The sequence below is a fragment of the Pangasianodon hypophthalmus genome, chromosome 5 (assembly GCF_027358585.1).
Source record: "Pangasianodon hypophthalmus isolate fPanHyp1 chromosome 5, fPanHyp1.pri, whole genome shotgun sequence".
Lineage (NCBI taxonomy): Eukaryota > Metazoa > Chordata > Actinopteri > Siluriformes > Pangasiidae > Pangasianodon > Pangasianodon hypophthalmus.
This window is the reverse complement of record NC_069714.1, coordinates 2,587,401-2,614,990: the sequence shown is the minus strand read 5'-3', so window position 1 is coordinate 2,614,990 and position 27,590 is coordinate 2,587,401. Positions and strand designations below refer to the sequence as shown.

General features: G+C 38.4%; 1 protein-coding gene across 3 annotated transcripts in view; it reads right to left on the bottom strand.

Moving 5' to 3' along the window:
* The window catches only part of LOC113547088 (GRIP and coiled-coil domain-containing protein 2), a 31,185-nt gene extending 5,539 nt beyond the window's left edge, over window positions 1-25,646 (bottom strand). For 2 of the 3 annotated variants that reach the window (XR_008301791.1, XM_026947299.3), the window contains exons 1-18: window positions 25,481-25,646; window positions 25,185-25,244; window positions 24,985-25,069; window positions 24,800-24,867; window positions 24,535-24,639; window positions 20,458-23,028; window positions 20,091-20,133; window positions 19,546-19,646; window positions 19,194-19,292; window positions 15,974-16,093; window positions 15,401-15,565; window positions 14,586-14,690; window positions 13,488-13,650; window positions 12,050-12,150; window positions 9,351-9,428; window positions 4,060-4,197; window positions 3,478-3,599; window positions 2,770-2,946 (exon numbers count right to left, since the gene is read on the bottom strand). Coding sequence is in view for 2 of the 3 variants with exons in the window: in XM_026947299.3 (XP_026803100.3) it covers window positions 2,770-2,946; window positions 3,478-3,599; window positions 4,060-4,197; window positions 9,351-9,428; window positions 12,050-12,150; window positions 13,488-13,650; window positions 14,586-14,690; window positions 15,401-15,565; window positions 15,974-16,093; window positions 19,194-19,292; window positions 19,546-19,646; window positions 20,091-20,133; window positions 20,458-23,028; window positions 24,535-24,639; window positions 24,800-24,867; window positions 24,985-25,069; window positions 25,185-25,244; window positions 25,481-25,486 (4,307 nt within the window). In the remaining variant the exon portion in view is untranslated. The remainder of the gene's footprint in view (window positions 1-2,769; window positions 2,947-3,477; window positions 3,600-4,059; window positions 4,198-9,350; window positions 9,429-12,049; window positions 12,151-13,487; window positions 13,651-14,585; window positions 14,691-15,400; window positions 15,566-15,973; window positions 16,094-19,193; window positions 19,293-19,545; window positions 19,647-20,090; window positions 20,134-20,457; window positions 23,029-24,534; window positions 24,640-24,799; window positions 24,868-24,984; window positions 25,070-25,184; window positions 25,245-25,480) is intronic. The other variant, XM_034304466.2, reaches the window with a different exon arrangement.
* Between the last annotated feature and the right edge of the window lie 1,944 nt (window positions 25,647-27,590).

The window sequence follows — 27,590 nt, the reverse complement described above, 5'->3', positions numbered from 1 at the left end:
TTATGCCATATACACATCCACTATGAAGCCTGATATGAGATCTATTATGCCAAGCTCAAGTTATCTGTGAGTGAATCTGATAAAAAAAGAAGTATCCTCCTCTTTCTAAGTACCTGTTTGTTTTGGAATAGTAACTCTTTTAACATTACAGCAATAACATATTTGGGAGAATACATTATTATACATGCAGTTTTATTGATCAGCGTCCTTAACACAAGAGTGCAACTTTGCCACACAACTCAGCTTGTGCATGTTGTGGATGCTGATGCAAATCAGAGTTCACTTTCGCAGCTAGTTGGGATTTAGTTTTGTCAATTGTTAGTCATTTGTCTATTGTTTATTCCTAGTTCTAGTTTATTAAAACCTACATGCTTTAATTTCCCATTGAGCATTCCATATAGGGGCTACACCACCACACACCCAAAAGCTAAGGAAGAAGCTAAGGAATATTTTGAATCCAAGAGGCAGGGGTTCACCCAACTACTTCCATGTGGAAGTAGTTGGGTGAACCCCTGCCTCTTGGATTCAAAATATTCCTGCAGATGTCTGCAGTGTTCTTCTGGTGAATAGAGCGTGGTATTACACCAAACTTGTCATTAGACATGTATCCACATCCGATAAGGAAATGAGTATAAAAATATTGGGTCACCAGGAATATCTGGTTGTATTGCTTAGCCAAAGCCCTGACAGTGCTCCAGTCCTAAGAAGATCTAACAAGATCTTCTCTGACATGCTCCATGGGTACAGCATGGTCTACCTAGAGAACTTGTATACTTTTCCAGATAGCGCATATAAGTTGCTGAAAAACAAGTTAGATGTAATGGCAATTCCATCTAACCACTGTCTCTAACCTAGGTGCTTTAGGTTAGAGACAGTGCATACACCACCTGTTCTCTGGTGGTGTATGCATGGAGGGCCACAAGGTGTCGGGAGTGCAGGAATGGCTGTGCCCAAGGACTGTTTGGGAGATTCAAAGGTTATTGGGGCTTGAAATCTTCTTCCCAATGTTAGGAACTTCAGCATTTGTCTCCCTTAATCACAGCACCTATTCTTTGTCTTCCAAAGGATGCCTCTGAGGTGGGTGTCAGGGCCTTGCTGTCCCAGTGGTAAAGAGAATGACCCAAACTCTTTTGCCATCACCCTCATTCAGATGTACTCTAGGTTTCAGCAGAATGTGAGTACAACTTCTCATTCCTTGCCAAGCCTGGTGGGTAATGTTTGTTTCACTCATTTCTACTTTACAACTACCTATCACGTAACCATTACTAAGGCTGATGCTTTAGAATTTCTATGACCTGTGCCCCAGAATCCCAAGCCAGACATGATCCTTCCACCCACCCGCTTGGTCATTTCCATCCTTTGGGATATTTAGCAAGAAATCACTGCAGTCACAGATGGAGACCCCAGACCATGTAACAGACCAGCCAAGCCAGCTTTTTGAGGCAAGATTATCATAATACTAAGTAAAAGTTGCTCTGGAGTCACATATAGCCAGCACCTCTTAAGCTCAAAACGCACTCCAAAAAACACCCTCATCTGTTGCCTGCTGGGACATTCTCAAAGGTATATCATCTTGTTCCTCTTTCAGGTCATCCCATTGCATACCCAACTGCAGAGGCCATGTTCAACCACATCCTCCATCAATACAGGTTTTGTGAAAATAACATTTTTACACAAGGTATGCAGTTTACCTCACTGGTGTGGAGGGTATTTGTGATAGGCCAGATGTGAGGAGTGTCTTGAACATAGACATCCGGTGCCTTGTCTTGTCCCGTCTTGCCTTTTCATATATTTGGCTTCATGTTTTTAGATATCTATGTATGAGCAATAATCTCAAACTCTGCTAGCCCTGTTCATGAAAAGGACTTTTGGACTTCCATGTTTGTCCAGGCTGAATACCTGAACACTTTAGATATTACATCACTTTAGTTTCCTGTGTCTCTATTCTAGTTCCCGGGTACTTTTGTTTACGTCTGCATTGCTGGTTACATTTAAGTTTGATTCTTGATTAAGGATATCCCTGTGGGACAACTGTAGATCAATATAATATATATAATATAATATACAGAAAACTGGTGATTGTCAAACTGATATTTTATCAAACCTGCTGTCTTATGAGAACATTTGACCATTTGAAGGCATGACATTATAGTCCGAGTCTTCGTAGGTTAGGGATAAAATTACCTAACAGGAAGGCAGATTTCCAGCAACAGGTCTGGGTACCTATAGTTTTCCTGTAACTTTCTTCCTCTAAGCTTTGGTATGTTTAGTGATTAGCTAAATATACGGCAGCCTCAAACCCAGCCAATAATAAACAGAGTTACTGCTCTAATATGCAGGAAGAGAAAAATATTTCTTCTAGCAAATCAAATGCAGTGCTATGCTGTGCTTCACCCATTATAGATGTAAATATCTTTGAATTAAAATTCATATTCTGGATAGTCTGGATACATTTATGCTGAGCGTTTTTACAAGCGAGGCAGAACCTCAAGGTCCCAACAGTGGCTCTCAAGCAGTACCGGCATGTAAACTTTCATCTTTAAAGTCACTAGTCAACCCTCAGCACTTATATTTAAAATAGTAACACGTAATCCTAACGAGAGTGTTATCTCTTATCTGATATTCATTGTGATTATCTACTATGCTTTTAATAGCTCTACTGCTTTCAGTTCATACAAACAAATATCTTTTTAATATACATATGTATATTAGTAAATAATGATGGAATGTGTGTCCTGAAATGATTCAATAAAACCAGCTCCTGTTTACCGCTCTCTCAGTTCAGCCTCTTTAGTGATGGTCTGCTGTAACATTTTGTTGTGACGCTCCAAAAGTGTGTCATATTCAGTCTGAAGCTGCTGCAGCTCTGCATTGCAGCTCTGTGCATTAAGTTGACTTTCTTGCAGTTTGGACCTCAACTGCTCCAGCATGGTCTCCATGTTCTCCCTGCTCAGTGCAAAACATACACGGAGTGTCATTTAGTGCTTGATGTGTTATGTATTATCATCACAACTGCTTTCAATAGACAGGAACAAACATTTTAACCTATTAGCAAATTATATGGTCTTAATTTCTTAAAGAGTTTCATTGCAAAATGCAAAATACCAGACACATGATTATTGTACCGAATGCACACATATGTTTGTACAAAAACTTTCAGTCACTAAATTTCAGATTAAATGATTTATGTGCATAATTAAAATATCACTTACACTCACTGTGCTGCAAGTGCTTTCTGAATATGATAAAGCACAGATAAAACACTGCACTGCATAACTGCAGTGAAAAAATAACCCTACCCATGAAACTGTATGACTGCTACATTTTTTAATAGATATGCAATTACCTTGCATCCTTTTGTGCACAACTGAAGAAACATTCCAAAGACTGACACTGTGATGTCTCATCAGCAAAAAAAAAAAAAAAAAAAAAAAAAAAAGGCAGAATAAACAGCATAATAACAGAAAAAAATCTCACCTGTCCTGTTTGGAAAAATCACCATCACTTTGAGCAGAGCTCTTATTTTTCTGCTGCTTGAGCACATTGTGTACTCGCACCTTGTAACTCTCAAACTCAGACTTTGTTGACTCAAATTCAGCCTGCAAATTACATTACACATATAATTGCACATTACACATATAATTACACATTACACATACACATCTTTTGCTTTTTGTTACATCATATTACACTTGACAACAAAGAAAAAAGCTATTTTCATCTTCTGTCCTCATTTTCTATCCCTGAAACCAGTCTTAGACACTTCTACTCAAGAAAAATCTCGTAACCTCAGTGGCATAAACTACATGCAGATGATTTGCGTAACCTGAATGCCGCACCCAGAAAATTAATGTGAGCACATGCTTAGTGCATCCTTGAATATTCATATAGCATATAACATACATTCCCTCTTGTGCATAAAGGTGTGTGACACTTACGAAGGCATTCCAAATTGTTAAACTGTACACCCAAATATCTAGAGCCATTTGCTCAGAGCATTTTATCAGATTAGCCCACTATTGCAAGTGTTTGCATAAAATGAATGAAGGAGTTAGATACCTTTGTAGAGCTCAGATCATTCTGTAAAGTGGTCACTTGGTGCTGGTAGGATGTGACTGACTTCTGATGTTGATCACTCACTGACTTTAGTTGTTCCTGAAGCCTGTGCCGACCTGCAGTCAGTTCACTACACTGAATCTAAGACAAAACACACATAGACATTTACACAAAAGTGACTGAATAGCAACAATTACTGTTCTACTTCCTTACATTCCAGACTGCCAGGGAGCTCATTTTCTTTGCACAGTACTACACTCTGCAGTGCTCACACTTTTTCCCATTCTGGTATTGTCAAGAAGTTGATTCAAGTGGATTCAAGAGAATAAATCCGTCCATGCATCCAACTTCTTCCGCTTATGCGGGTCTGGGTCGCAGAAGCATCAGTTTAAGCAGAGATGCCCAGACCACCCTCTCACTAGCCACCTCCTCCAGCTCCTCCACGGGGTTAACCAGGCAAGACAAGAGACATAATCTCTCCATCTAGTCAGTCTTCCCCCCACTGGACATGCCTGAAACACCTCCCCGGGGAGGTGTCCAGGAGGCATTTTAGACAGATACCCGAACCACCTCAATTGGCTCCTTTCTACGTAGAGGAGCTGTGACTCTACTTTGAGCTCCCCCTGAATGTCCGAGCTCCTCACCCTATCTCTAAGGCTGAACCCAGCAAACCTGTGAAGGAAGGTCATTTCCGCCACTTGTATCCGCATCCTCATTCTTTCGGTCACTACCTAGAGCTTGTGACCATAGGTGAGGGTTGGGATGCCTTTCGACTCAACTCTATCTTCACCATGACAGACTGGTACAACGTCCGCATGACTGCTGATGCTGCACCCATCTATCTATCAATCTCTCGCTCCATCTATCAAGATCCCGAGATACTGCCTCAAGCAGAGAAATTTAAGTATCTCAAGGGTGGAACAACCCACTCTTTTCCGGCTGAGCATCATGGCCTCAGACTTGGAGGTGCTGACCCTCATCCCAGCCACTTCACACTCAGCTACAAACCGCCCTAGAGCACACTGGAAGTCGGTGCTCGATGAAGCCAACAGGACCACATCATCTGCAAATAAAGATGCAATCCTGAGGTCACCAAACCAGACTGAGGCCACCAAACTACCCTCTGCCCCTTGGCTGCACCTAGAGATTCTGTCCATCGGTGTCAGAATTGGTGACAAAGGGCAGCCCTGGCAGAGTAATAACAGGTCAGGCACCCCATACTCCCAAAGCACCCTCCACAGGATCCCACAAGGGGCACAGTCAAATGGCTTTTCCAAGTCCACAAAACACATATAGACTGTAAACTCCTATGAGCCTTCCATAATCCTTTTGAGGGTAAAGGGCTGGACCACTGTTCTGCGGTCAGGACGCAATCTGCATTGCTCCTTCTGAATCCGAGGTTCAACCAACATTCCTGATCCTCCTCTCCAGTACCACAGATTTTGGCACAGACTTTCTCAGGGAGACTGAAGAGTGTGATCCCCCTCTGATCCCCCTTCTTCAAGATAGGGACCACAAGCTGTGTCAGTCAGGACATCCCAACATCATCAAGTGCCTTCAGGAACTCAGGGCGAATCTCATCCACCCCAGGAGTCCTGTCACTAAGGAGTTGTTTAACTACCTCAGTGACCTCAGCCCTAGTGATGGGCAAGTCCTCCTCTGAGTATTCCAACTCTACTTCCTCAGTGGAAGGCATGTCAGTGGGATTTAGGAGGTCCTCAAAACACCTCCCTACACCTCCCTCTCTAGGAGGTCCTCAAAACACCTATGTCCTCAGTTCAGGTCAACAGTTCTCAACAGCATGGGCAAGGCCCTGTTTCCCCCTCCGGAGTCACCCGACGGTTTGCCAGAATGTCTTCAAAGCTGAACGAAAGTCATTTTCCATGGACTCACCGAACACCTCCCATACCCGAGTTTTTGCTTCCGCAACTGCCATTGCCGCATTCTGCTTGGCCAGCTGGTATCTGTCAGCTGCTTCTGGGGTCCCACAAGCTAACCAAGCTTGAAAGGCCTCCTTCTTCACTCTGGTTCAGATCGGGCAGGCCATTCCTGTTGTTTCCCACATTCTTCACATGAGCATTGAAGTCCCCCAGAAGAACTACAGAGTCTCCTGCGGGGGCACCTTCCAGCACCGCACCCAAGGACTTCAAGAAGGCCAAATACTCTGAACTGATGTTCAGTGCGTAGCACAAACTACAGTTAGAGTCTGTCCCCCGATACGAAGCCGAAGGGAGAAGACTCTCTCGTTTTCTGGGGAAGACTCCAACATACCAGTGCCGAAATGGGGGCTATGAGTATGCCCACTCCTGCTCTGTGCCTATCACCCAGAGCAATGCCAGAGTAGAATAGAGTCCAGCCCCTCTCCAGCAGTTTGATTCAAGAGCCAATGCTGTGCATTGAGGTGAGCCTGACTATATCCAGCTGGTATCTCTCCACCTCCCGCACTAGCTCCGGCTCCTTTCCCACGAGAGAGCCACATTCCATGTTCCTAAAGCCAGTTTCAGTAGACACAGATCGGTCCGCCAAGGCCGCGATGCAATCCACACAGCTCCAGTCCCACAACTCCTCCTACAGGTGGTGGGCCCACAAGAGGACAGTCCCATGTAGCTTGCTTGGACTGTGCCCGGCCTGGCCCCATGGGTAAGGCCCCAACCACCAGGTGCAGGATGCTGGCTAAACTGCTGCTCATAATGAACAATGACCACTCACCCCCTCCATGAACACCTCATCATAGAGTGGAGCACTTTGAGCTTCAGACTGATCCAGCCATGGTGCAGCAAGGAGAGGTACAGGAGGTCCTTCATACCTGCCGCTATCAGACTGTATGACTCACCCACTCTGTGTTAACTGTGCAATAACATGACATTTTTACATTCCTCCACACTGTCTTTGTTATTTATTATTTTTCTTATGGTCACTTTTAATTACTATCACCTTCTGATCACCTACACTATAACCACTTTACTTATTTTTGTTGGTACTTATAATTTCACTTTATCTTATTTCATTCTTATTATTTACTTGGGTTTTGTAGTCTGTTTCTGTAATCTATGTTCTGTGTTCTGTATCCTTGTTGTTTATTGTACTGCTGCAACAAAACAATTTTCCTCAGGGATCAATAAAGTGCTCTATCCATCCATCCATCCATCAATCTAATGCAACCAGGTTATTGTAAGTTTTTTTCTTTTGTTTGTTTTTCACTTGAATTTTGTTGGTCCCTATATATGACATTAAAAGTGGAAAAAGTTCTGACATGATTTATCTTGATTTCCTCTTTTTTACACCACAAAAACTTGCAATTTTAACAGGGGTATGTCGACTTTTTATATTCACTGTATGTTTAAGATCATCATCCTGCTGGAAGACCCAGCAGCCAAATTTTAATTTTCTGGTTGATGTCTTGAGATGTTGCTTCAGTATTTCGAGATAATCTTCCTTCCTCATTGTTCCATCTATTTTCTGAGGTGCACCAGTTTCTTTTAAGGCTGGTGCAAAACACACCCACAATATGATGCTGCCTCCCCCATGCTTCATAGTCTTCAGATTCTTCAGATCAGTGTTCTTCAGATTAAAAGCCTCACACTTTTTCCCCTAAGCACAGTGCTGATCATTATGGCCAATTACACTTTTCTTTAATTTGACGAGAGAACACTCCTGCAAAAGGCTAGGTCTTCTTCCTGGTGATCTGCAAACTTCAGTCTGGCTTTTCATACTGGTCTTGGAGTAGGGGCTTCTTTCTTGTAAGACAGCATTTAAGGTCATGGCAATGTAGGACTCTCTTAACAGTGGATGTGTATACACTGGTACCTGATGCTTCCGACTTCTTCACCAGTTTCTTTGTTGTTGTCTTGGGGTTCAGTTGAACCTTTAAGACCAAAGTTCATTCACCCCGGGAAGTTAATTTGTGAATCTTTCCTGAACTGCAGAACTGCTTGTGAGGACGAACCAAACAATTTTTTTTGTCAAGTCAGCCAAGTCAGTCTAAATAATGCCAATCAGAAGCTTCTCAAAATCATTCTATCAATTTCTGGAAACTTCCAGACTGTTTAAAAAGACAGTCAATTTGGTAGGAACCCATCCTCCTCTGTGTAATGGGACCATTACTTATTCATAACTGTACACTTTAAAGTCAAACAGTGTTAGGCACCTTCAGTACGAGCATCAGAGTCATTTTTTATTTCATTAGTGTTTTTAGCTTTAAGTCTACAGTATCCAGGTGAAGTTATAAACTGAATAATGAAAGAGCATAAACTGTTTTCTGCAAATGCAATCTTTACTCTAAGTGAGACCATCCACAGCCATCTTTTGTGAGGCCACACTAATCTCATGGCAATCTTTAGGCTATGCATGTGGGTCCATCCTCAGCAGCAGCGAGTGATTCTCAGGTGAAGGCTACCCCAACAGTTTGATTCAAGCAATTAAAAGGCAGTGACACCAAATACTAACAAACGTTTATAAATATTTATAAACATTTGACCCACTGTAAATCTGATATAATAAATAAAAGCTGAAATAAATCTGTCTCTTAGCTATTATTTTGAAATGACTTCTTATGGAAATAAAGTCAATGCCCTAATTGACAAAACAAAGGAAATGTGTGGAATTGTGAAAAACTGAGTTTGAATGTCTCTAGCCTACATGTATGTAAACTTTTGACCTCAACTGTATGGACCCTTCCATTCCCCATACATGGGTAAAAGGGAGAGTAGATAGAAACTAACAAGAACAGAAAAACCTGATGGACTTGGTCATTCATCCTACTTCCCTAACAAATTTGCTGTTCATATTATGTTTGGTTTTTAGTTAGTAACTTTGAATTTTTAAATTTCGCAATTACATGCAAATTACATGTCAAAAGGCTGTGTGATATGAGGCCTACCACATAACCCTGTAGGACACTATACTGCAGAAGAATGTTAATTAATGCTAATTAGGGCTGTATCACTAGACACATTAGTTGCATTTTTCTTCCTTATTTTTCCTTTACCATTTTATTCACACACTTTGTGTGTACAACATGCTTAATCAGTTACCTTCATTAGTAAAATGTTATGCACTTTAATTTCCAAAATGATCACATGTGTAAGGAATTCATGCCAAGAAAGCTAGAAAATAAGCAAATGGTTGGCCGGTAAGCAACCTGTGAATGATGGGAGATGTAAGTCAATGGGAGCTCTCACACACACTCCTCCTTAAAGGCATTTACCCCAGACAGCGTGGAGATATAGCTTTTTGCTATGTAAACACCATCCCAGTAATTCTCAAACATGCTAGAAGACTAAATATTTTTTTACCTTGTAATTCTCTAACTGCTGTTGAATGGCCTCTAATTCCCCTTTCAGAGAAGACTGCAGGATCATCTGAGATGCTTCCTGCAAAGCAAACAGTCAGTTTTTTTTAACAAATCTACAGAAACAAAAGTGGCTATTACAACCCTCTAAAGGAAGTAAATACATAAACCGTTAATTTAAATATGTAACTAGATGCCCTGCCACCAGCCACCACTCTGTCATTAACTTGTATCTTGCTTGCTATAGTGCCCTCACATGGTTCTGAGAATAAGGGAAGCTGGGAATTTACTTACTGACTTGAATGAAAATAAAAATAAATTTCAATGGAATTTCTAAAAGCTTTGCCCTTAAATACTGCTTAAATACTACTGATGATTTAACACCATGCCAATAAGGTAATTAAACTGAGCAATGTGCAGTCATCCTATAATGCTGTAGGCATGAACAAGGGAATTGAAATTTAATTACAGTAATTACTGATTATAGTTCAGTGATTATGATTTAATTAATATAGTTACCATTATAAGTTCTTATACAACATTTGTCTATTCATCATGACAGAGGAATTAAAGAATGAAGCTTACTTTCTACTGTATTGTGCCAGTGTTGGAAAGTTGGATAAAACTCCATAAGAACGCCATAAGCTTTGGTAGGACTTTGTCTCATGTCTTTGTCTCAAAGCCTTTACTGTTACAGTGTAAAAACTGTAATTATTAATTTGTTTTACATATTTGCTTATTTTAACATTTTGTGCCAGAATTTAACTTCTTCCCTTAGGCATCCATTATAAGTAGATTTTGAGGTAGCAGTTTCTTTCTTCACTTCTAAATTAAAGTAAACGTGTTAAAATTATTGTCCATGGTAAATGCACATATTTGTACATTACTTGTACAGTGAAATGCTGCATCAAACATTTCAAGGATGCCACACTCTTCACACCAGCATCTTTATTTTTTATTTATTTATTTTTTTTTATGAAAGATGACGTTGCCCAGGACACTGACGATGTATTGGATAATCTCACCTGAATACTGTAGATTTGTACCTAAGAATTGCTGCTATACTGTGCTCATCCCAGGACTCTTATTGACAATATACTTACACTGAACAGCCTTTCAACACACTTCAAACTGTTCTTCTACAACTGTATCAACGATGGAAAAATCATAAATTAATTAGCTGGGCCACTGGGTAAGTGAGAGCTCCAACGAGCTTGCCCTGTCCAATGTTTGGCTTGCCCGGAGTCCCAATAATCTCTCTGATGATGAAGCATATAGTGGTTGCACCCTCAACTAGAACAATTTTGGTTAACATTTCGGCAATCAGGTGTGGTGCTCCCATCGCACATAAAAACGTATTTGAGCCTGACTAGCATTTTTGTTTTCCCTTTATTTACATAGTTATATAAACGTTTTGTGCTGCACTGTACTGTATTTTGCTGTACTGTATTTTTTAATACATTTAATAATTTTTTTATATTTTTGAACTTTTCTTTAAAAGATCCCTGTGTATACTGTAATGATTTATGCCACGTTTGACTCGAGGTCACAACTTGTAATTTTCAACCTCCAACCAGAAAAAGCCAAAGAAAACGCCCCCTCAACTTGAAATTCCTACTCTTCAACTTGGGCTAGTCTTCTCAACTATGAGTTCCTTCCCCATTTATGGAGTGATGTCAAATCAACATGGCTGCTCACAGCATTAGAAGGAAACAAATTAGCAATTCTTGCCTTTAAATGAGTTATACAGTATACACAAGTATTTTCTTTAGCTCAATCAACATACAGACATATTCCCTTGTTAAATCTATAAGTCTGACTATACAGATAGCTGTCTGAGGAGGAAAATATACATCGCTCATCACAGCTAGCTAGCTAGATTGCTGCTAACAAAAAACAAACAAGGAGGCATTCATGTTTTTTGAATGTGCCGATGTCAAAAATGACATGAACCTGACCTGCGAATTAATACTTATTAGGTAAGCTGAATGCAGCATTATAATCAAATCTGGTGTCACCAAGAAGAAGATGGGTTTCGTTTTGAGTCTGATTCCTCTCAAGATTTCTTCATGTCTAAGGGAGCCACTTTTGCCTCTGGCCTGTTAATTAAGGATCTAAATCTACATCTGGATTTTGGTAAAACTGCTTTGTGACAGTGTCATTATGTCTATTCTTAAGAGTGCTAGACAAATAAAACTTAACTGAATTGAAAAAAATTCCACGCATTTCAATATGTAGGGCATTTCTTCTGAAACCGATGAGATTAACTCCTTCCTCATTGTTCCAATATGTACACAGAAGAGATACAAGGATATCAAACAGGAATCATTTCAATGCTGAACACAGCAGATTATCTACTAATCTGAGCCTGAGCCATTTGTCTCAGTGACAAGAGACCAAAGGATATGACTAATTCAATGCTAACATACTGTTAGAGATCCTGTACTATTGAATTCACATGATAAACTCTGCAAGGGCAATGGCAATCCAGCTGATTTAGGCCTTTCTTATGCAGTGAGAAGATTTTAATGATTGAGTACTGCTTATAATAAAAATCAAATACACTGTAAAGACCTTTTTCAGTTACCTATGCTGAGGTGAAACTGAACTCACAATAAATGTGATCAGCTGAAGATGGAAAACAAATCATGTAGTGAACATTACAGACTTAATGTGATAAAGAGGAAAGCAGATAGAACTCACTTCCTTCTTGGCATCTGCCAAATCCTTCTTAGTTTTCACCAGCAGCTGCTTAACCTTTGCGGTCTTCTCCTCTCCGATGTCCACAAGTGACTTTAAAGATGCTAGAGTAGAAATTGTTTAGTTTCTCCACCCGAACATAACTAATGCATTATCAGCAATTCTAGAAAACATATTCTGCTCTTGTACACCAGCATTTTGTACATTTAATTTTATCTCATACTCAAAAATGTTACAATTTTATCTAGAGTATTTGGCCATTTTTTATTAATGTAAATTTATATAACCATAGCAATATATTTGTTTCCATGTTATATTAGGTGTATCTAACATCTGCAGCATATGTGCAGTCTATGTTGACATGATCTTTTAAAGTGTCACTTTTAATATGTGGTTTATAACATGTAAATATAATTATACCAGTTGTATTAATGAGAATTTGACAGTGGATACATATTGCCAAATCTACTAATTACACAGGAACATATTTCAAAATGTCACATTATAAGTGTAACCTTAAATAAACTACACTTCTCTTTTTGGGAATCAGCAGCTCATTAAAAAAAAAAAAAAAAAAAAGTAATTACCCTCTCCCTGTAAAGCACATTTGATACTTCCAAAATCCATCTGTAACTGTAGTAGGGCAAGTACACAGATATTCGAGGCTCAGTATAAAGTAGGACTATACATTATAATCCATTATTGAGGTGTCAAGTGTAACCTCAGCAACAAAATGAAATTATTTAAAGTGATGAGTATGTTTCCTCATTAAGTGCTTCATATTTTTATACAAGATTTGTTCGTGATATTCATAGTGTTGAAGTTGCTACCACTTAGCTTTTAGCCTTATGTAGTCATATATTAAAATATATATATATATATATATATATATATATATAGGCTGATCATTTATACATAACATGACAAAACAGCAGCACATTTTCTGATTAAATGCTCCATTTTTTTTACTAAGAATTTTTTACCTGAATGTACAATGTTAAGACTTGCTGTTATAATCTTTTGGTCCTTTATAGTAATGGGAAAAACATTATAGTGTAGTATACAGGGCATGGTTTAGAGTTGTCATATTTACACAGGGAGGTGGTGTTTTGGAGTGAACAAGAGGGCATGGGCTGATTAGACACACAACCTGTTTACCAGGTCCCTACTTTTTTTTTCTCTGTAGTGAGGTTGTGTGGTTCTGGTGCCAAGCAGCAGAACACAGGCACAGTAACAAGTACGCAGAGCTAAAAGAAAGAATTCACTGAAAAATTTCTGTTACTTTCATTTAGTTTTTGTTGTTGTATGATTGAAAAGCTTTCAGTAAAACTGCAGCAGTATCATGGGTCTGTCACATTCCTTTCAAATCTGCTGCATACAGATTGCCCATGTTTGTTTTACGAAAATTATTTACATTCACAAAGTGAAAAGGAGCACTTGCCTATTTCCTGGTTCAGTTTCTCCTCCCTCTCTCTCTGAGCTTGTGTTTGTCTTTCCTGTTCTTCCAGCAGTCTGTCCTTGTCAGAGAGCTGCAGGTTGAGCTCTTTGACCAGACGCTCATAATCTGCCATCTCCATGTCCAACAAAGTGCTCTGCTGGGCATCCTAAACATGGAAAAGAAAAACAAACTGATTTGCACTGAGGCTTAAAATAATAATAATAAAAAAACAAATAAACAAACAAGCAAAAAAATGACATGAGTTAAGCAATATATTATAGGCACAAATTAAAAATGCACATTGTTGTATACAAAAGCAGCAGCTCATGATACGATACGCATTGGTTTAAGTCCTGGCCAAATAACCTGGGGCAAACTACGCATATTTGTGTGCTGTTACTTTTTTAAATGGTCTATCATTTATAAAAACCTTTATGTTCTGTCAAACTTCCCTGCTTCACCTAAATCCCATTGTCATGGCCATGCTGTAACATCACACCTGGTTAAGAAAACTAATTCCCATTTATTAGTCTACAACTGTATTGTGTGGCAGTCAGAGTACAGTGTATTCTCCCATAGTCACAGTGGGTTTTTTTCAGTTTAATTTGAATGTCAGAATGTTTAGGTCATGTGGCTTACAAAAGCTGCATATCAAACTAGAAGTACGTATAGCAAATGCAGCTTTAAACTCTAGAGTTTAAGTTCCACTAAGGGCAAACGCACAATGCCAAGAAGATAAAAAAGGAAACTGTTGCAGTGACTGCAATAAGATATTTTATTGAAATAAATAACTGGGATCCTCGCCAAAAAGTGAAAAAAAAAAAAAATTTGAAACAGCTCATTTTTACCATTTTGGAGTAAAAAAATTAGAGGTTTATTGTACACTGACACACAATACAGGCCAAAACCAGCCTGATGGTGCTGATGTCTTTGATTTTAAATGCAATATAAAATTTTGTCCATAATAAAAGGAAAAAGTGGGAAAATGGGAAAATGTTCTTAGCATTAATGATCAACAAATTCTGAAGACTGCTGGTGTATTTCAAACTTTAACTAGACACTAAAATAGATCAAGCCTATAGGGTGTATTTGTGAACATGCCTTCCTAAGCTGTTCCAACTCTTGCTCTGTCTGCTGCAACTGTTGTTTCTGTTTCTGCAGTAAAATGTGGAGCTCCTCAACTTCCTTCACAGCACACACATGCTCCTTTAAACACAAAAAAACATAAATATACAAGTGGAAACTAAATGAATAAACATAAGCATTACTATACTGTAATTGCACAGTGAAATACAAACTCTATTAAAAAGTCCAAAAAAAAAGCCAATAAAAATGAATCCAGCACCTTAAAATGTTAAAAAATTATTCATACTTTATGTACAACAATTCAGATCACTAAGAGATGTTCTATATAACTGATTTCTTGGATATTTATTTATATTATATGGAGCTGCTTATCACCTCCTTGAATGTTTTTGTCTACTTTTTAAACCCATTTTCTCCCAATGTGGTAATTTGCCAATTTCCAAACACTAGCCATCTCCTCCAACACATGACAGCTACCAACCAGTGATGCTGAAGGCTAGTATGGGCTTCCTCTAAAACACATGAAGCTAGCCACTGCATCTTTTTGAACTGCTGCTCATGCTGCTTCACAAAGCTCTCCTGTACACCTGGCCACCGATTGCTGTGGAATCACTGGGAATCGAACTCTAATTTTGATTAAAATTACTAATGAACACACCTATAATATATGCAAGGCTACATCTAGATTATCTGCAGGAATATCTGATGTGAAAGAGCTAAATGCTCTAGATTATAAAACCAAATGACTATACGTAAGAATATGTGCACACATATTTAATACTAACTGTGACTGTGCAGCCATTCTACTGGCACTGTAGGTACATGGCTACCTTTGTTTTTTGCTCCTTCAAAAGCCTTTCTGCTTCCAGGTCTCTCTCCACTGAAGATTTGAGTTTGTGCATCTCAAGAGCCTGTGCCTCAAGCTGTCGAACATTACTTTGGAGAGTCGCAATATGAGCCATCAGGTCTTCTCTCTCAGAAGAAAGTTGCTTATTCTAAAAGGAAAATAAGATGCCAATAAATGTAAGTGTTAACCTTTCAAAATAACCAAACTTGTCAAAAATGGGTCTGTAAACTACTCTTTTTACTGCTGACTGCTCTTTTAAGGTCTTGGGAAACCAGCCAAAGTGTACTACAAAGTTTAGCTTAGAAAGGTCTAAACTAAATTTACCTTACCCGAACAATCACATGGAAAAGGTTCTCTGTATATTAATACTTCTAACTTTGTAGTTAAAGTCGTTGGAGTAGAGATATTTTACAAACATCAGTCATTACTAACTGAGATTCCTATATTTAGATAACTTTCCCCTTGTTCCACCAAATACTGTTATTTAAATGAATGACAGTATTTCTAAAAAATGAGCAATGTATTTCAAAAATGCAAATACAAATAATTGAATTACCTCTTCCACAGCTACATGTAGACGTTTGGTCAAATCACCAACCAGTTTTTCTGATGCATCCAGTTTCTCTTTTTCTTTATCCAACAGCTCAGTTTGCTTGTCATAATCAATCATAAGATTCTGTAAATTAGTGATATAAATTTAAGTTTATTGATATAAATCTTAATCCCAAATTTTAAACAAAAAGTAATAAATAAAAAATATCGCTGCAAGCAGCGATGATGTGCCCAAGCACCACGGTGCCATCGCCACCTGATGGGTGTATGAAAACAATGCATCGGGAAGCGAGTGCTGTAGAGTAACTTGTTTTGCACTGATCTGTTAGGTTAAACCCAGGTCTAAGGCTTTACAACAGCTTCCATGTTCAAACATGCAGCTTATATTTGGTGATATAATGTATGAAGAAGATAACATATCAGATATATATTGTTATCCTTATTAGCCATTAATTAATTGTAGTGAACTACTGTGTAGTGGGCACATGCATCTAAGGGGGTGCAACATAGCCCCCATGACCAAACATACAACACCAGTTTGATCTAAATCAGACAATGCATTTAGAAGATATGAGACTCTTTCTGTTGTCATTAATTTAATCCCTCGCCATGGCCACACCATTCGAGATATCAAAAAGCCGTTCGCAATTTAGTATCTTCAATGTCTTGGCATAATGTTGATCACGTCTGGTGAGAATCACATGAATGCCCTTGGTATTTAAGAATTCCCCTTGAGTATTTAAACATTCAGAGCCTGCAATTTTCAAAAAATCCACATTTAATCCGAAATGTCCCATTCCCTTTTGTGTGGACTTTCATGAGATTTTAAGCATGCTAAGAGCCTCAAAACACCTGAATATTAAAAGAAAAAAGTATTAAAGTTTGATGCATGAATCCTTTCTCAATTTTACATCAGCCTTGTCTCAACATTACTCTGACCAAGTTTGAAGCAATTTGGGTAAATATAAGAAAACTAATTAAAATCCTGTTTTAAGTGTCATACTTCCTGCTGCCAGTTGGCGCTATGACCATGGCTCACAGTAGCCAAATGCATGTGCTCAGCCCCCGTGCCCAAACATACAGCTCAAGTTTGATCTAAATCACTCAATGCATGCAGAAGATATGAGACACTTCCTGTTTCCCTTTTGTCGCCATAAATTTATTGTCTCGCCATGGCGAAATAGCTCGAGATATCAAAAATCCATTCGAAATTTAGCACCTTCAGTGTCTTGGCATAATGTTGAACAAGTGTGGTGACAATTGCATGAATTCCCTAGTAGGAGTATTTAAAAGTTCAGAGCCTGAAATTAAAAAAAAAAAAAAATCCACATTAAATCCAGAATGACCTACTTCCTGTTGGGTGGAGCTAATAATGTCATTTTGAAAGTTGTCCAGCTTGATGAGAACAATATATGTACTGAGTTTGGTGACTGAAGGTAAAACTGACCCCACCACTTTAGTCAAATGGGGGCACTACAAAGTCCCCCCTCCACGCTCATATCACATCAGAAAACTCTGAATTTCATGAAATTTTAAGCAAGCTCAGAGCCTCAAAAACACCCGAAAAGAGTATTAATGTTTGATGCATTACCATGGCAACACTATTTAAGATATTAAAAATCCTCTCACAATTTTACATCAGTCGTGCCTCGACATTATTCTGACAAAGTCTGAGGCGATTCGGGTAAATATAAGAGGATTATTAAAGTTGTAAGTCATATACTTCCTGCTGCCAGTTGGTGGCGCTATGACTGTGACTCAAACTAGTCACATCCATGTGCTCAGCCCCCGTGACCAAACATACAGCTCAAGTTTCATCTAAATCACTCAAAGCATGCAGAAGATGTGAGACACTTCCTGTTTCCCTTTTTTCGCCATAAATTTATTGAATGTCAATAAATGGGTGGAGCTAACGACTGTCAGTGCGAATGCTGTTTGGATTGAAGAGAACAATGTGTGTACTGAGTTTCAGACATATACGTACAAGTATGAACGATAAATGCACCAAGTTTATGTACCATGTACCACGCCCATGTGCTACCCTTTGCCCGGGTCTAATGGCCAACGATTCTGACGTGTGTGCCAAATTTCATGAGTTTTTGAACATGTTAAGGGCCCTAAAAGCCCCCAAAACCTTGAAAAAAAATAAAATTAAATAAAAAAACTATTCCTTAAGAAAACAATAGGGCCCTGCACACTTTCTGCACACTTTCGGTCATTAAATATATTAATGGTCAAGCTAAGTCAAGTTAAAAAAAATAAACACACATTATAAACATATACAATCATTATATCTCCAATATATCATTTCCAACTAAGATTTTAAAGAAGATTATCATCTAAAAACTCCATTCTCTTTTGGGTAGGAATTACAAGCATAATGTATTTTAATATTTTTTCAAAAGCATCATAGTGCAGAATCAGTGCTGACTATAATGGTCAGTGACATACTGCTTGCATCAGATTGTGCATATGCTTTCACTTCATTTTGACCCTGATATTTGAATGGACAGACCTAAAATCAGAGGTTTACAAGTTCCTGCCTGTTTTAAATATTATCTGACACATCTGTACCAATTTGTTAACGTTAGTGTAAAGTCTTCAAAGCATAAAAAGTACAATACTTGTATTGTCCAGCATGGTTCTGTTTCTGGCCCTTTTATTATTCTCTCTTCATTTCCAGCACTAAGGCCATGTAATTCACAAACATAATGGTAACTTTCATTTATACCCTGAAAAGTAAAGCCTCAGCTAATTCAGCACGCAGCAGCCCACGTCATAACCAGGAAGTCGGGATCACTTGCAGCTCAACAAGTCGAAGATTTATTTATTTATTTATTTATTTTAAAATCACAGATAAACTGGCATATTAGTTGTTGTTATTATAGTTCTTTTAGTTTGTTATAGACATATGAATTTGTAGTTGCTTAGTAAATATAGATTAGTTCATTAGTGTGCCTCTAGTTAATAGTTTATTAGTTTATTTTAACCAATTGATATTTTGCATTCAACATATTATTATTATTATTATTATTATTAAATAGTTAGATAGATTGATCTCTTTATTAATCCCAGAGGGAAATTCACACAATTATTATTATTGTTATTGCCTACTAAATAAATGAAGTATGTATTTATTAACTGAATCTTTATGGGTAGGGTAATGTGTTGCAATGCTAATTAAAAAAAAAAATGACACGAGTTATGACTGCCTTATACTGTACCTTATAGGCCTCTGCACCATGGATGATGGCCTTCATGGAGTCTGACATTTTGTCTCTTTCGGTTCTCAAAGAGTCCAATTCTTCTTTAAGTCTAGTTACCTATATTAAGATGGGTGAGATACTTTACATTTACAATTTATATAACAATAAAAAACTGATTTTCAACAACACAATAAAAGGTCTGATACTGATTTCCACTTTAGCCAGCTACCAAGACAGAAAAGTACCATGTAAAAATCCATTCTTCCATATATTAGTTACTTAATAGATCACAAAAACCACTTCTTAAATTACACGAGAGATAAAGTTCCCCCAAAACAAATGCATGAAGACAAGTAGAAACATTACAAACCTCTTTTTTGCTGTTGTCCAATTCCTTCCTTGCTTTCACAGCAACAGCTTTGAATTTATTCAAACGTTCTTCTTTCTCTTTGCTTTCTTTTTCTAAAAACTCTACAGAATATGGCAGGAATGATTCTAGTCATGACAAGGTTGAGCCACTGTGGCAGTATTGTGGTAAAAAGTAAAATACTCCATAGTCAGAGATAAAGAACAATTGTCTATTATGTAAAATGTATGTGTAAATGACTATTGGTGACCTTCTTAAAGACAGAAGAAAAAATGCATTATGTAAGCATTAATTTTTTTAAACAAATCATCTAACATGAAAGGAGCAAGGCTAAATTAACATTTACTTTATAAGCCAGACAACAACCAACTATCAGTAAAACATGTCTACATAAATATAATGGAAATGTAACAAGATCTCTTTAAAGAGTGCCCCTGAAAAAAAATCTAAACTAAGAAATGCATACTCCTAATAACAAAAGGCACTTCATTTACATGTAGTAGATGTTCCATACAATTATTAGATTAAAGAAAATAACAAGAACGTACCTATTTGCCTCATATTTTCATTGAGTGTAGATAGCTTGGATTCCTGAAAGGAGACAGTCGTAATATTTTGAGTCTGTCTAGACGTGATACAAATTTGAGTATATGTAGATTGCGGTTACACTAGACATGTGTTGACATTAAAATAAATATTTTGCAATATTTGCCTAATCTTGAGTGACAATATTATAGGAGATGTAAATTGTTCAGAGTTTCATGAAATACTATCATTCTGCTATTAATACCATGTTTAGTCACATAAATGATTAACGGTTCAAGCATATTCATACCTCTTGATACAAGTAAAAAAACAAAAATAACATGATAAATAATGTTCATCAGAAGAATGCTATACATAGCAACTACAAACCTGTAAATGGGAAATTTCTTCCTTTAGATAGGCTACTGTGGACTCTTTTTCACTTAGCTTCTGTTGGAGCCTTTTCATGTCATCAGTTTCCTGAGCACCACCTTCAACTGCAGGTTCTTCATGTTCTTGGCCCACCAACCTCCCTGTTATTTCAACCTGCTCATTTTGGTCCCCTTGCAAATTTTCTGTATCTGACAGAACTTCATTTAGACTGGTCTTCTGTAAGTACCCGTCATCACTGAGCTCAGCTTGCTGGTTTTGCTGTGACAACTGTACTGCTTTTTCATCCAACTCCTGTGTTAATATCAGTTTTTCTTCTTGAACTTTTGACAGGAGATGCTTCAGCAACACAGAGATGTCCTCTTCTTCATCTATGTTCACAGAGTAGTTTTGCTCCAGCATTTCACAGACATTCTTCCGTGCATCAGAAAGTTTTCTTTCATGGGTTTCCATACACCTCTTTAGATCATCCCTTTCTTCAACCATGCTCAAAAGGTCTCTTTGTTGTTTAATCTTTTCCTCATTTAACATAATGTAATTCTTTTTTTCTTCATGAATGCTAGACACAAGGTGGTTCAGCAATACAGACATGTCTTCCTCCCTGACTATTTTCACAGAGTAATGCTGCTCCAGTATTTCACAGACACGCCTTTGTGTATCAAAATGTCTTCTTTCGCTATTTTCTATTACCATCTTTAAATTATTCCTCTCGTCAGACACAGCTTGCAGGTCTTTTTGTAGTTTAGCTTTTTCCTCATTTGATGCAATACAGGTAGATTTATCTTCTTCAACACTGGATACGAGATGGTTTAGCAATACAGAGATGTCTTCCTCATCGTCTATTTTCACAGAGTAGTTCTGTGCAAGTATATAACAGATTTGCTTCCGGGCCTCGAAAAGTTTTTCTTCACTAGTCTCCAGATCCTTTCTTAGAGCATCCTGCTCTTGTAATGCAGACTGGTGATCTCTTTGTAGTTCAGCCATTTCCTCATTTGACACAGCCAAGCCCTCTACTGAAGTACTGCAACCTTTGGCCAGTTGATCTTTTTCATGAGCTGAGAGAGAGAGCTGGCTCTCCAACTTAGCTATACAACTCCTCAGACTTTTCTTTTCATCTAAGGCACCTTCCAAAGTCACTGACAAGTCTTCCAACTTCTGAAGTGTGATCTGGGCAGTGTCCATACCTCTATGCTTACATTCATCTTGTATTTTTTCTATGTATATTAATATTTCTTCAAGTCTCACCTTGTTCTCTTTGTCTGACGGCATGAACATGTGGACTTCTTTGTCCTCTGGAACAACGTCCTCCTTCTGCCACAGTTTTTGCTCTGAATTATCCTGTGTTTGCTCTAAGCACTCTAGTTTCTCTATTATACGATCTTTCTCTCTGAGCTTTTCCTCTAACTCCTGAACTGAAACTGCTGCCTGCTCCTTCATGGCATTATATTTCTTTACAAAGTCAGACGTTCTGTCTCCAAGTTCCATCTCAATATTTCTCAGAATTTCTTTTGTGTGCTCATATTCACTGACAATAGCTTTTTTCTCCTCAGAAAGCACCTTACATGTGTGTTGCAGATCTTGTGCCTCTTGAACAATTGCTTCTTTTTCCCGCTCATTATTGGAAATAAGACGAGCCTCTAGTTCTTTCATTTCTGCTTTGTGTAACTCTTTTAATTCTTGAAGAATCTTATCATGTTCTTCAAGACGTACAGTCTCTACTGCATTCATGAAATTAACCTCCTTTTCAGTGCAAATCTCACCTTCCTCTTTAGTCATTTGCAATTCATTAATCTTGAACTCCAGTTCTTCCCTTTCCATGCTGAACTCCTCCTTTAAATGTTTCAGATCACCCTCAAGCTCCGTCTTCACATTAGTGAGAAAGGTGAGCTCCTCTTTAAGCATTGTGTTTTGTGACTGTAAATCCTGCAGTGCTAATCTCAATTTGTCCATTTCATTCTCTGGGTCTTCTAATACAGAAGAATCCAATGCCTTAATCAATTCTGATGGTTTTTGGGTCCGTCTGTTGAGGTCTTCCTCTTCCTCTTGAACATCCTGGAGGTAGCTCTCTTTAAGTGCTATTTGCTCTGATAGCTCTTCCTGGACCAGCAACAGCCTCTCTCTCTCCATATCAAAATGTGCAGCACTGATTTCAAGCTGTTCTTCCAGATATCTAACCTCATCTTCATGCTGTCGGGTCAGCCTTGAAATCGTTTCCTGAAAACTGTCGATATCTTCTTGGGTTTTTCGGAGAGCTATCTGGTGAGTATCCTTAAGAGTTTCATTCTCAGTTGTCCATTCTTTTTTAGCCAATTCCAGATACTGCTCCAAATCAGATATCTTGCTCTCATATTCTTGACGAATTGCTTCAATTTTAGAATTAAAGTCTTCCTGAAGTCTACATCTCTGGAGTTCTTCATTTTCACTTGCCAATTTTTTAAAGAACTCCAATTCCTCTCTGTACTTTGTTTCTGAGGTTTCAAACTGTTCTTCCATAAGCTTTATCTTTTCAGTGTGGTCCGGTTCAGCATGATCCAGTTTCTGCTGGAGAGCAGCCAACTTCTCCATTGACTCCTGTTGATAAATGGTAAAAGTAGTAAAATATATATATTGTCTTACCATTTCAAAACATTCAAGCTAAAACACGGTGAATGGTACAATGCAGGCTTTACTGAATAACAGGTCATTCATTTTAAAATTTTTATATCTTGACACAACAGGTATTTGGTGTTCCACTGTTTCTTATATTACCGAATTCCACATTAAGAGTGCACTGAAGCTGTGACTTGATTTATTAAAAACAACAATAACAACAACAACAAAAAAAAAAAAAAACGGGCATACTGGCTGCCATGACAAACTTGTGGAACGTCCTCAATCCTCATGCAGTACAGCGATCCAACCGTGGAATCTGGAACTAGGCAGTTTGTGCAGTTTTGCCATATAAACCGATGGAAGATGGATACATAAAGCAGCTTTCAGCAAAAAAAAATTTATAGGCCATTACCACAGCCAGATGAGTAGACAAACTGCATACTCAATCATGTGCTCAATTTTATAAAATCACAAATTGCATACTCTGAAGTCAATGGACACTCCAGGCCAGAGAGAGCTAGGGGTAGGAAGGGTCCTACCACCGTGTTTGGGGATTTCCCCTTGGGCCAGTTACATTGCATGCCTTCATCCAAGTGAGGAGTTACTGGTAGTCACTTGGTACAAGCGGGAGCTGCCCTATCCTACCCTACCTTTGTTCAATAATCAACTCATATTGTACTGAGTGTATCAGGGCTTTTCCAGGTGGTTCATCATAATCCAATGGCAGGGCAAAACACTGACCCATCTTATCGCCTACGTCTATTGGCAGGACACTTATGGTGATGCACATGTGTGGTGCCTCATGCCACAAATGTCAGTTAAATCAATCTGACCAGTGTTTACCAGCCACAGGCAGATGGTCTGCTCCAGTAAATTAATGAAACTCTTAGGAACATGATTAAAAAATTTGTGCATCATGACACAAGAAACTAGGATAAGTGACTCAAGTCATTGTTATTCACAGTAAAGGAGCTCCCAGAAGCATTCATTGGGTTTTCCCCACCTGAAGCGTTGTATGAGTGTTAGCCCTTAGGCATCTTAGGTGTCGTCTGGGAAACTAAGTCAGTAATAGCACCATAGAATAGGTGTGCCTGGCCAACAAGTAGGCCTTCCTCTCCTCCCTTCTGTGGGATAGGCCTTCACTCTCTGGTCAGACAATGCCCCACTACAGTGATTGAAGGACAACAATGCATGGACTACCCATTTGTACCTGGTGCCACAGTCATTTGAGTTCAAGGTATTAAGTTCAGACCATGTGTACAGATATTCTCGGTCACCAGTGGAAGTTGGCAGCAGGCGGTAGGAGTATGCGGCAGTGGGGGCATAAGTGAATACTATTTGTGAGCTAGGAGAGGAACAAGCAGGAAACTAGTGAGTGTCTGCACCTGTTTGCAGTTAATGAAAACTATTCATGCTGTGTTGCAGTGAAACTGATCAAAAAAACTCCATAGAGAGATGTCATAGACAGCTCCAGCTCCAACTTACTTCTGTTTGGTTTCTCAGCTTTTCATTTTCTTTGCGCAGTAACACAAGCATCTGTTGAGTCTCTGCTTTCTCAAGCAGTACAGCATCCATTCTCTCAGTCAGCTCCTGTTTGAGAAGAGCATTTCTCAGAGCATTATTGGAATATATAAATGTTGTTCTGCTGCAGCTGTGCCTGTGTCTACATGACCATCAACATGTTAGTTTGTACACTTATTCAGAAAATATCATTATACTATTCTATTACCACTACATACTGGATGCTTACCTGTATTACAGAATCATTGGAAGTCCCACCTTGAAGAACGTTCAGTGCTTCAACTTTCTCTTCTAAATCTTAAAATAAAACACCCTCACATGTATATGAGAATGAACAAACTAGAGATAATCATAATAAAGTGAAATCAGAAATAATAGGAATCCAAATACTGTTAAGACCTTGTGAGTACCTACCTGCACACTTTGACTTTAACAACTTCATTGCACCCATCTGCTTTTTTGCAAATTTAATGAGGTCATCTTTGGACAATGTGTCCAGCTTCATATATATGTTAGGAGGAAAGTAAACAACATTAATTGATACTGTCGCCATGTGGAGGTCTCAGTAGCTTTTCCCGCATGTAAAGTGTAAAGTAAAATGTTTAATAATTTACCTTAGATTTCCCACTGGCCGTACATGAAGCGGAGGTGCCACACTCCGCATCCGGGTCCTTCTGTACACAAACAGCAAGATCAATTCACACTTGTGCTGCCAAAACTCTTAACCTGCTTTACTGAACTAAGTGCATAGTTTCCATGAACAATGATGACAGTTGTTCAGCTATACAGATTCACTTCAATAACCACTTGTTTAGACCAATTTGACACCTGTAGTTTTGTACAGCCGTAGTAAGGATGCATTGTATTAATATACCAAGGTACATTCATATACAGAAAGATGCCTACTCACCTCCATATCGACACCCCAAGCGTTAATTTAGCCACAGTCTAATAATTATTTTTTAAAACAACATTCACTAGCATATGGTATATGTATATTTTTCCCCAACACTAAGCTTCACATAAATGCAAAACAGCAACCAGAGCTTCTTTATTTCCGCTTTCGTCAATGACTGCGCCAGCGTAGGGTGCCGAGGCACATACTGTATGAAAGGCCATCGGCGTCAAAACCTGTGGGCTTATACTGTGGCATGCCAAATGTGTCAAAAGTAGTTACCTACGTAATACAACGAGTGTTATTCACTACATGGCAAAAAAGCATGTAAACACCTGAGCATCACACCCATATGTGGTTCTTCCCCAAACTGCTGCCACAGTGAATGTCTTTGTAGCATACATGAAGTCATGGTGTGTTAAGGTTGGAGTGCAAGCACTCGAGTGGCCTGCACAGAACCCTGACCTCAACCCCACTGAACACCTTTATCCCCTTTAAAGGTAAGAAGTGCTACTTTGTTTATTGCTGTGGAACTTGGAGGAACTTGTAGTTGAGAAAACTCCCCTGGATCCAGAGTAGGAACACCAAGTTTACAATAAAACAAGCTAGTTGCCTGCACAAAATACAACAGCATTGTACAATTATGATATTATATGGAGGACTTGAATGCACAGTCTGTCTTGACAGGTGTGTTTATTGTGTTGTATTTATTGTCAGTCTTTGACAGTAGTTTGCACTATTGTGTATTGTATTGTATTGTACTGCATGGTCCTGTTAAACTGTATCTTCAAGTTTTTAAAAAATAAATATTTAAAAAACATAATCATAGTGGAGACTCTCTCTCTCTTTCTCTCTCTCTCTCTCTCTCTCTCTCTCTATGCATTCATTGCACCTCAAACTGTGTATGGTTGTGCCAATAAAATTTGAATTTGGTTCATTGATGTATATTGGTGCCACCTCCTGGTGATAAGTAACATTATGCCAGTAAAATAAAAAAAATTGAGGAAAATTCATTTTGAATAATGTTTGAATGTTTTCTTCAGGAGCATACATTTGTTATATTGAATGGTTAAGATGTTGGGAGTTGGTAATGTCATATTTTGTCAAATGAGTGAATTAAATTCTAGCCTAGAAGAATGTGTTTAATCTGCAGATCTTTGCAAAGTTTTGATAATGTAGTCAAATGTCATAAACGTGCTCCAGGTAGTGATTAAATAGGCTAGGTTTGTTTGTATAATATTCCATGGATATTCTGGTTTTGTATGAATACAGAAGAATATATAAGCGAGAAAAAGGCCACCATAGGATGGAGGAAGATATGCCCTGGAAGCAAACAAGGGTGCAAATGAAAAAAAAGGGGAGAGAAAGAGAAGAAGAAGAAAAAGAAGAAGTGAAGGGGCCCAGAGGGTAACCACTTTCTTTCTGAAGAAAGGTGAGTGTTTTAAGTGAAATTGCTTGTAGCACATTCAATGCTTGGGGCTTCGTTAAATAGCGAAATATTCCAATTGTGGTTACTTATATAAAGTTTTGTTTGTGGCATCCACATCCAAGTCTTTGAGGTTAAGAAATGTCTTAAAACTGATTCTTTTAGATTTTTGTGGAATCAAGCTCAACAGCACCACCGGGTGTAAGAAAAACGTACAGAATTGTATGAAGCAACGCTCAGGTCTAATATGCCTGTCAGTAGAGCCTATCAGTGTTCATGGAGCCTGTTAGTGACAGGTGATCCCACACCTCAAGATTTTGTGTGCATTAGGACTAATATTTTTCAGCTTGCTTTGTCGACACTTCATCCTTTGTGTTATGGAATCAGACACAACTTGCGATTGTGCTTATTAGTGTATCATCCTTTTTTCTCCAAAACATGTGTGGAGGAGAAACTAAATATTGATAGACTGAGCACACATTGTCCAATCATAGTACAGATGACAGAACTGTAATTTTAGTGTTTTAAAGAAAGGGTTAGAGTTTTACCGATTGCCATGTTTGCGATTCAGAGGAAACGTGACATGACCCCAGCAGAGCATTATGGGCATGGGAGTGTAAGCTGTGTGCCACATAGCACACAGAGGATAAGAATGTGGCCCGGCTGACTGGTGGAGAAATAAACTGGTAGAGGAATGAA